This window comes from Malus domestica, chromosome 16 (genome assembly GCF_042453785.1).
Source record: "Malus domestica chromosome 16, GDT2T_hap1".
Taxonomy (NCBI): domain Eukaryota; kingdom Viridiplantae; phylum Streptophyta; class Magnoliopsida; order Rosales; family Rosaceae; genus Malus; species Malus domestica.
The window spans coordinates 32,276,346-32,287,065 of NC_091676.1; the positions used below are offsets into that span (position 1 = coordinate 32,276,346).

The following is a 10,720-nucleotide window of genomic DNA, read 5'->3' on the forward strand; positions in this document are numbered from 1 at the left end:
AGTAGCCAATCTCATTATGGCCGAACTATGATTATACTCGGATTAGGATTCTTTATCCTAATCTAACCAAATCTTGGCGAATCCTACCTCCACTAGGACCTTGAACCAAGCTCTTTATCCGGCCACATTCACTTCTCAAATCCTGCCATCCTCATTCCAATAAGACTCCTTATCATACTAGGACTTGACCCATTCACTCTTATCCATATCAATCCTTCTTGCAATAAGACTCAGTCAACCTGACTAGGTGGCCCATAGTATTCTTGGAAAAGCTTTGGACTGAACATAAACCTTCGCTCGACCAAATAATATTATTTTGGGCCCAATAATATTATTCTGAGGTCTTCGACCTAACACTCTTCAGCCGAGTTTCGACCTTGAAGAAGTGAAATCAAACCCTAATTTTCCACCCATCAGGCGCATTTATGAAGCACAATTGCACGATCCTAATTTTGTCAGACACTTTGCGACATTGCATCCTCTGGACACGTTTTTCCTCACTTGAAACTGAAACGCCCACGCCATCATAATAACCTTAATTCATACGGATTTCAGTCTCGGGCAGATTCTCAAATGTCTCTTCATAATTAAACTTGCCATCATATACCGTCGTGTAGTCTCGATTTACGAGTTTCTCGGTCCTTTCACCTGGTTTCTTTGAATATTCACCATGATTACCAAATACCCGGTTGGTCTTATCCTAAATTTGAAACTTTAAACTGTTAAGTCTTCCCCCCAAAATGCCTATAAATACTTTCCTCTTTTCATTTAAACTTTTACGCTCCCAAAACCCTCAAATCCTTTTGCCATTTCTTTTCAAATCTCCTCACCATTTTCTCTCGAAAACCAGAAAAACAGTCATTTAATACCCAGAAAAACTTTTCCAATGGCTGCCAACGTTTTCATTAACAAGTTGACCGAGGAGTGCAATAAGTTTCAAAACATCACCAACCGCAACACGATAAAAACCATTCGATTTGAAGATAAACCAAACGTCTCCCATCAAACCCTAGGCCCACTGTTCAAAGACAATGTTCCATAAGTAATCACTGAAATGCTCAAGGAGCACTGCCTAAAACCCTTATTCCAAGGGTATGACTGGTCAAAATGGGAATTGGCCAGACCTCAGGGTGTTTGGCCCTTGACCACTGCTGCTTGGGTCTCCTGGGTTGCTTGGATGGAATAATATTTTGGTGATGAGTGGAAAGCTCTCGGCATTTTTGATGCCATCAAACTCTTGACCATGGAGATGAACTTGCACCGAGAGCTTATGATGGCTGAATTAAGCTTTTGGTGCTTGACCAGTAACACGATGGTTCTCCCCCTCGGCTCCTTTGGCCCAATGGTTCTAGACATGACCGCCATACTTGGCACCTCTCCAACTGGTCTCTCGGTCAATACTTCTTTCATCGGGTACAAATTTGACTCGAACTTGAAAATGATCTTTGAAGAACGCATCGTCGAAGCTCTGACGAAGGGAGATCACAGGCCGTCAAAAAAGGAAGTGCAAAAATTGTACAAGAACTTTTTCAATTACAACACCCTGACCACCCACTTCGCTAGCTCCGAAGGGGGAAAACTCAAAAAAGGAAAACATGGAGCCTTCTTATTCTACTGGTATAACAAGTATTTCTTTTATGCAAAGTTGAATAAATGCTTGGCTGAAAACATGCTTGTCACTGATGCCCTGGCCAGCGGCCACTCATTGGCTTTCAGTTCAGCTGTTCTTGCTAACCTTACCCGGTGCTTGGTCGAAGCAACTTTGGGGAAAATTGACCCCCATCAAAACGGCTCACTCTAGGTCTTTCAGCTCTGGCTGCAAGTCTACTTCTCAACCTTGCTACCTGAAATCTCAAACTTTAACTCTTCCACAGCTATGGGTTTGGAGCTAGCTTCACGTACCTTTCCTCTTCACTTGACCGAAGATGTTTTCAAATACTTCTTTGGCCTTGAGGATTTGTTTGATGAATTATTCCAAATCTGTTGTCGCCGAACATACCCATCTGCCATCATCGTTCCATAATCGGCATGGGAAACGGCTCAAGATCCTAATCTTCTGGAGACCTGGGGTCATTCAACATAGCTTGTGACCTACCCTATGCCTGTAAAGCTCAGCGAGGTAGTTGAAAGGTTTACCACCTTAACTTCCTGGCTTTCCAACTAGGTTATCTCCAAGGGTACCCCTTGCCATTTCTTTCATCACTCTCTCTTAAGCAGAGAACACTTTTCTGGTTCATGGGAAAAGGAATGCGAGACAGTCGAGAAGGAGTTTGCCGAATGACGCGCCAAATTCTACCTTCGACCGAGAGACCTAAAATCTTGATGCGCCAGCACCTTTGTCGAGTGGTGGGAGGCTTACACCAAAGACTTCTTTCACACACCAGCCGAAGAAGTTTCAAAAAAACTTTTTACGACCCAAATCCAAAGACACGGCCCAAGGTACATACTGTCTACTTTCCTTGCTCGTTTATTTTCCTTCGAGTTTTAATTTAAATCAATTTCAATGTTCTCAGATAGTCGTATTATCAAGAGGGTCGAGGTAGTGGCGATGGCCGCAGCCAAGAAGAAACTTGCTCCTCATCCAAAAAGGGTAGCAGTTGCTCTACCGACTCTATCGAGTAAACGTTCCTGCCTGGAAGCCAAAACGGGAGGAGACGCTCCCTGGCCCACAAAACGGGTCAAGAAGTTAGCTAAAAAAGGGGAGTGGGAGTTCCATGTTATCTCCAGCCAAACTACGGGAGCAACTGCTCATTCCCTCCCTCCTCCTGTCGTCGAAGTTTTGACCGATGTGCAACCAACCCCGATGATTGAGCCGGTCATTAACCCAATCGTCAAACGGCTTGTAACTTCTGCCTTGACGACTGCTCACGTTGAGACCAGTCTGGCGACTGCTACCCTAGATGAAGCACCTTCCTTATTCGAGAAAAACCCCGCTACTCCAAAAAAGGCTACTGCAATCACCTGGAAGAAGAGGTATAACATTTTATAATGTTCCTTCACCTAAAACTCCTTGCTTAATGATTGACCCTTTTGCTCAAGAGGATGAGAGCGTAGGCCCCCAACTGGTGAGGAGATCTCGACAGGACAAGAGAACGACCCCTAACCCCCAACCAATGGTCGAAACAGCTGGTCAAGTCAACCCTTCTGCTGCTAAAGCAAACAAAGGGCATGAAACGGTATCTCTTGTCGAGACAGAAGCGACGGCAAAGATGCCAATTCATCCCTAAGATCAGAATCTTGACATTCCTCTGTAAGAGGTTACTTCGGCCTTCGTAAGAACCTTTATTACCTTTCTATTAACTTCCTGCTTTAGAAGTCGAAGCCAAAAATATTAAATGTCAGGTGCCCAATTACTCATTTCACCAAAAAATTTATGCGCCGGAAGGTGTTATATATATTTCATGGCCAACGCAGTGGCCATCGAATGTGGATAGCCTCCATCGGCCACTAAGTTCTCTAGGTTCGAGCTGCTAAGTTCTCTAGGTTCGAGCAACGAACTAGCAGAGGCTCTCTTAACATCTGCTTTTCTATGCAGCCATCGTGGGAAGTCAAACTCAACGCCCTTCTTTCTAGTTCTTCGGGGGGGGGGGGGGGGGGCGGAGTGGCGGTCCTTCTGCCACCACAGCCGAACCATCTGCATCAGCGACCAAGTCGACTATATTTGTAAAGCTGCAGGGGCTCTTATCTCTTTTGGCTACTCAAATCCTTGAACACAAAGGTCTCGACTCTATTGGAGAATGTTTGAACGACTTCGCAGCCAGAGGCCTATTGAGCAAAGAAATTGTCACTTGCCTGTCTTCTACCCCTGGAACGAACTTAAGATTATTTTAATATCTTCGAAAGAGCTATTTAGGCAGAAAACAAGTTCAAGGCTACGTTGGTTGTTTAAGAAGCTTTCCGTCCAGAGGTCGAGGCGATAAAGGCAAAAAATGGAAAGTTGGCTGACCTTGACCGACAAATTGCTGACCTTAACCGTCAAATTGCCAAACTCCAACGCCAGAGCTCGGCCATTTCTTCTGATCTCACAAAGTATTTTGAGTCGAGCAAACCTCGTTTAGAAGAATACACAGCTGGCATGAAGCGGATTGAGCAACTGAAGATGGACAAAAGGACTCGGCAACTGAAATCACAATGGGCAAAGTGAGGTGGTTAGAGCTGAAAGTCGCCCTTGAAGCTTACCTTCCTTTGACCCTATAAAACTTGTGTTTCATTGTAAATTTGTCGATCAGTTCTGCTTGTACACCGTTTTTACAAAGATTAATGAAATGAACTTTTACTCTTCCATCTCCCAAGTAACTGGATAATATTATTTTAAATATTTCCCATTGATCGATAGTTTATGAACTAAACCGGTTTGATCTTTAAGGTGATATGCCCCATTGCCGAGAACTTTGTGAACGACGAACGGTCCTTCCCAATTCGGCGACCATTTGTCAAACTTGGGGTCTTTAATACCTATGAGCAGCATAGTTTGCCAAACCAACTTGCCTTTTCCGAATGTTTTTTGTTTGACTCATTGATTATAAGCTCGCTCGGTAATTTTCTTTTGTGCCACTAATAAATTATAAGCGTCAAGCCGAATTTCTTCCAAGTATTCTAACTCTTATCTTATGGCCTGACTGTATTCCGCACTGAACAAAACACTCTGTTTAATCACTCGCAATGAGTTTATACTTAGCTTGACTAGTAACATAGCGTCGTGTCCATAAGTTAACGCGTATGAAGTAGTTCCCGTGGCTGATCAGAGTGAAGTTCGATAAGCCCATAATGCTTTGTTCAACTTTAAATGCCACATGTCAGGCCTTTCTTTTACCATTTTTTTTTCAAAAATCCCGATCAAAACCTTATTACTTACTTCAGCCTGTCCATTCGCCTGTAGATAATATGGCGTAGACTGCTCGAGTTGAATTTTTAGATTTACTGTATACTTCTTAAACCTGTCGGACGTAAAGATCATACCATTAACTGTTATGATTGTTTCTGGTACGCCAAATCTAGTCACGATGTTTTCTTTAACAAAATTATAGACTTCTTTAGACTTTAGCTCAGCATATGACTTGGCTTCGACCCATTTGGTGAAGTAGTCCATTGCGACGAGTATCCACGCATGTTTAGCTGCCCTAGAAAATGGTGTAATTTTACCAATTAGTCTGAACGGCCATGGTTTGGTGACCGAATGGAGTGATTTGCCTGGACTCTCTATATAAGCCCATGAATTTGACATTATACACATCCTCGTGCGAACTCAATACAATCGTTCAATATGCTCGGCCAGAAATAACCATGTTGACGAAACAACCATCGCATTTTTCATCAAGACTAATAAGCCCCGTAAATTCCTTCATGGACCTTTGTGATTGCTTAAGCAGCCTCCTAAGGGCCGAGGCATAACAGTAATAGACCATCATCACCCTTTCGGTACAATTCATTTTGGTACGTTACATAGTTCGTGGCATGAACCCTTGGCTTACGATCGTGTTTGCTATTGGAATTGTCAAGATACTATATAATTGACTTTCTCCAGTCATTTGGCATTGCCTCGACTGTGCAAACCTCTATAGGGTCTTTTCGCTCTAACAACGAAGGAAATGACATGACTCATGTATGGATCACACAATCACTTTAGACAACTTGCTGATTAACCAAGGTCGGGTATGCTCGTCGTGACACAGGTATTTCTCGGCCTAGTTTGCTTCAGAGTTGAGCTAATTCGTCAGCGTCAGTGTTTCGAACCCGTGAAATGTGTTTGAAAGTAACGTCATTGAAAGACTTGGCCAAATAACTGGCAACCATATGATAGGGCGCCAGAGTATAACTCATACAACGAAAAGTCTCATTAAGTTGGTTAATTACAAGTTCAGAATCATCGAGAATAAGGACACCCAGGTCGATGATAAGGGCTTCGTATTCAGCTTGATTATTCATGTAATCAAAACGGCTGTGATTTGGGGATTGAATAACTATCCCAACATCAGCGGAGATTGAAGTACTAGAACCATCAATGTGCATCGTCCAATAATTATCACATGTTTTCACCATGCCCATTTCAACGTCATTGCCCCCACAAACATATGGTGAGGGATGTTGGGCCAAGAAATCGGCCAACGCTTGGCCTTTGACAGCTTTTTGGGGCACATATTACAAATTGAATTCAGACAGTGCCATTGTCCACTTTCCGATTCGGCCTTTTACTATAGCCGAGTGAGCATGTAATGAATGACATTGGTCTAGGCGATGACCTGAGTGACCAACGGGAGCATGTAATGCATGAGTTTTGATGCAGCGAAAAATAAGGCTAGGCAGAGCTTTTTGACGGCGGAATAATTAATCTCCGGTGGGTTGAGATTTCGACAAAGATAAAAAATGGCTTGTTCTTGCCCAACATCATTGTTTTGTGCAAGAAGGCATCCGATGGATTCTTCAGCCGCTAAGATGTACAGCTTAAGAGGTCTACCACGTCGTGGTGGGATCAGGACGGATGGAGTTGTGAGGGAGACCTTGATCTGCGTAAAAGCCTCTTGGTGTTTTGCATGCCATTCAAAAATGTCAGAATCCTTAAGTTTCAAGAGCGTGGAGAAGGCTTTCATTTTGCCCGTCAAATTGGCAATGAATCGACGGAAAAAGTTAATTTTGCCGAGCAACGACTGTAGTTGCTTCTTAGTCATCGGGGGTGGAGCGTTTATGATTGCTCGAGCCTTATTCTCGTCCACCTCAATTCGACGATGATGTACAAGGAAGCTGAAAAAATTACCGGCTGATACGTCGAAAACACATTTGGCAGGATTCATTTTAAGGTTATGTTGGCACATACGCAGGAAAGCCTGTCAAAGATCGTCTTAATGTGTTTGCCAAAGTTCTGATTTGATTACAACATCATCAATGTAGACTTCAACAGTAGTACCAATCAAGTCATGGAATATAGTATTCATGGCTCGTTGGTATGTGGCACCGACGTTCTTGGTGCCGAAAGGCATGATAACCCATTCATATGTGTTGAGTGCCCCTGGACAACGAAGAAGGGTCTTATGGACATCGACCTCGGTGATGAAAATCTGGTTCTAACCAGCATATCCATCCATAAAGGATAAGATCTCATGGTTTGATGCCGCGTCAATTACCAAATCTGAAATTGGCATTGGATATTCATCTTTGGGAGTTGCTAGATTCAAATTTTGAAAATCAATACATATACGCAGGGCACCACTTTTCTTTAATACTGGGACAATGTTTGCCAACCATTCGACGTATCGAGCTGTCCGAATAAACCTAGCTTTTAAAAGTCGAATGAGTTCATCTTTTATGCCGAGTTATACTTTGGTGGATAATCGTCGAGGTGGTTGGCGGAATGGTTTACACCTAGGTTTGATGAGTAATTCGTGTTCGACCAACGTTCGATACAAACCAGGCATCTCATGGTAACTCCAAGGAAAACAATCCTTAAATTCTTTAAGCAAATTACAGAGCTCGGTTTTTACATGTTAGGGTAACAAAGTACTAAGAACAAAGGCCGTGGATCTTTGGCCGTGCTAACATTTACTTCTTCTAAAGGATCTTTAACTTGAGGTTGACTATCTTTGAGCTCGGCCGGTGCAACCTGAACTTTGTTTAGTGATAGTATAGGGTCGTTGTCTCATTTGGCCAAAAATTCGACTAAACTTACTCCCGAAATCGGTTGCTTGGAAATAGCATACCAATGGGCCAACAGTCGTTCCATGGTAGATGAAACTACGACCCAATGTCTGTCCTGTTTATCTTTAAACATCAGTATCTGCGATCAGGTCGGCCAACCCAAGCCTCGTCGAATCCTGATGGACAGTCTCGGTGCCTACCTTGATTGCTTTCTATACCGAAATTCAAGCCGGTCGTCCTTCCTTGTTCATACCCTGTAAGGTAATATAGCCGATATGATCATCGTAATACCATGCCTGAATCATATTGGCTTCAAACGGATGATTGTCGGCCGGATGAACCATAACGGATTTGCCATCCCAAAAAATGAGAACCTGGTATAATGAAGAAGGAATGCAATTTACCTGATAGATCCAATCCCGACCGAGTAATGCATTATACTCAATTTTGGAATCGACGATAAAGAATGTGATCATGTGATTGCGTCTTGCAACGCTTACCTCCAAAGGAAGCACTCATTTGGTTTGAGACTTGTTGATGCGAGAATTACTTGACACACAAATTAAACCCTCTTTTTGACAATTGTAGTATATATGTAAGTAGGGTATCGTTCTAGGCCGGGGATTAGGAGGGATTGCTAATCTATTCTAAATTAATTTAAAAATATTAAACAAGACTCAAGAATATAAGAAGAAACTTAAAAACATAAAAGTAGGTTTTAAAACACTAAACTAGACTCAAAGAGTTCAAAACACTTTAAGGCACAAACTAAACAAACTTAAACACACTTCAATACAAGAAAGTAAATGGGAGGTATTGATGGATTAGCTAGAGATCCATTCTTCACACATGACACACTTGTACATGAATTGATTTCCAGTTGCTTTTCGATAAGCTATTAATACTCAACGCCCCAAATTAACCGTGAATTGCACTAATTAACCCTCAGTTTTTCCACAAGTTATTGGGTTGGATGATTGCATACGACAACCCAAAACATTCCCTACAAGTTCCCTACATGAGTTGCATAATAGAGATACAAGCAAGAATCATTAAGTTCTATGAAAAACATAAGCATTGACGAGACACTCGTTACTATGATTTGCATGAAACTTATGCCAAGAATTTACTTAACGTGATTGTGACTAGCAACCTTCACTACTTATGAATATAAGTTCATAACGATTAGGTGAAACTCCCTTATATTCTAGCGTCAAATTCATGCATGAAAATTAAGCGTGCACTCTCAACGAACATACACAAATCAGTTTTTATACGAACGGATAAGTAAATTGAATTCACAACTTATAAATCACAACTGAAGGTAATCAATTCATATTACAAATATATTCATGGCTTTGAATTAACCTCTAGCCAAAATAAGTTTATTTACACATTATTAAAATAGAAATAAAATAGAAGTTTGGAAAGATTAAACCGAGAGAGAAGGCTTCTGCTTTCTGTGCTCTGACCAACTCTTACTGTGCTCTCCTCTCCAGATGCCAAGGCAGCATTTCACGCCGCCAACTGGACGTACTGGCCTCTGACAGTCCCCCAATTCCTGTGCTGACCCCGTGCTTACCTCTCTCTCTCGCCCTCATCACCGTCTCTCGGTCCTCACTCTCCCATCTTCTGACTGTCGCACTTTCCTCACCTGACTTTCTGCGTGCCGTTCCAGCTGCCCAAAGGCAGCTGTCTTTTTCCCTGACGCTGCACTGCTCCTGCCTGACTTTCTGAGAGCTGCCCAAAGGCAGCCCTTTCTCCCGCTCCCCCCCACTGTGCGTCCTCAGTTTCTGCTTTTTATATTTTCTTGTCAGTCAGTCCATTCTGCTCCTTTATGCCGTGTCCATCCACTGCCTATGTGCCCCTCTTTGACCTATCTTCTTCTCTTATTTTATTTCCACTCCCTGCCACTCACTCCACTTCATTCCTTTCTTTATTCCTAATGTCTCTCCCACTCGGTTTCTCCACTTTTATTCCTTCTCGCCCGTAGCTGTCTTATTTTCCCTTTCCAAATTTCCTTGTCTCCCTCTCACATTTTCTTTTCTGACATGCCCCTCTAGCTACCTGCTTTTTGGACCTGCCACTTATTCCCTTTGCAGTCTGTCCGTCCCACCATCCTCCACTCTTCTATTGCACCAATATGCGTATAGTAAGCTATTAACAAAGTTAATATAATATTCAGATAATTCAAAAACATAGAAAATTGTGTTACTACTAAATAACGTAAACAGCTCAAAAATAACGTAAATAGCATAACAAATCCTATAAACACAAAAATAACGTAAATAGCTCAAAAATATAAGGAACTAACTAAGAAAAGACGAGTGAATTCGAAGTAAAAATATATATAAATATGATCCGATCACTTGTCACCAACAAAGCTGCTCATGGTTATTCCTGATAGAATGAGTTCGTCATTAGATCTTTGCAGCGCCTTTATGCCGGATAGGGGCATGATATTGACCGTAGCCCCATAATCGATGAAGATTTTGGAGATTGGATAGCCTTTAATGTGAGCCGTGACATACAATGGCTTCAAATGTTGAAGATTAACTGAATAGGAGTGGGGAAACAGTACAGCCAAAGCTGCTTGAAGTTTATCAACTTTACTCGTTTGCTCATGTTCTTTGGTAGCGATGAAATCGACTTGTGTTGCTTCTTCGGCAACCATATCCCTATCCAAAGAATTTGGTTAGTGTGTGGTTGGCTGAAATTCAGCAGGTAAGACATGGACCATGCTGATTTCCATATTGTCGAGGATTGAATGACCCATCGGGTCTTGGTCGTCGTCCTTTAGGTTATCGAGTACGGTACCCTCGACTTGATCATTTCTCGCCTCATCGAGTACCTGCTCTTGTGGTACGTCAATTGAACCTGTTTCATTCAGGCTATCGTCATCGAGCTTGTTCGTTGCTGGGGTTTGATTTTTTCCCTGCAGTACTTTACGAGCTCGTTCCTCATAGGCGATTCGAGCATCCCTTGTATCTAGGTAGGCATTCAAAAGTTCCACACGATCCTTTTTATAAGCCATAAGGCCAAATGAGTATGGCTATGAAGACTTCGAAATGATGTCGTAAATACTGAAAGT

General features: G+C 42.3%; 1 protein-coding gene across 1 annotated transcript; it reads right to left on the reverse strand.

Moving 5' to 3' along the window:
• Positions 1-5,694: 5,694 nt before the first annotated feature.
• On the reverse strand, positions 5,695-6,045 carry LOC139193120 (uncharacterized). The gene has a single exon (XM_070816089.1). It carries the CDS (start codon positions 6,043-6,045, stop codon positions 5,695-5,697), a length of 351 nt encoding a protein of 116 aa, XP_070672190.1.
• Between the last annotated feature and the right edge of the window lie 4,675 nt (positions 6,046-10,720).

What these genes read in the sequence shown, in the direction of transcription:
- LOC139193120 (XM_070816089.1), bottom strand. Translation starts at nt 6,045, where the DNA reads ATGGGCATGGTGAAAACATGTGATAATTATTGGACGATGCACATTGAT.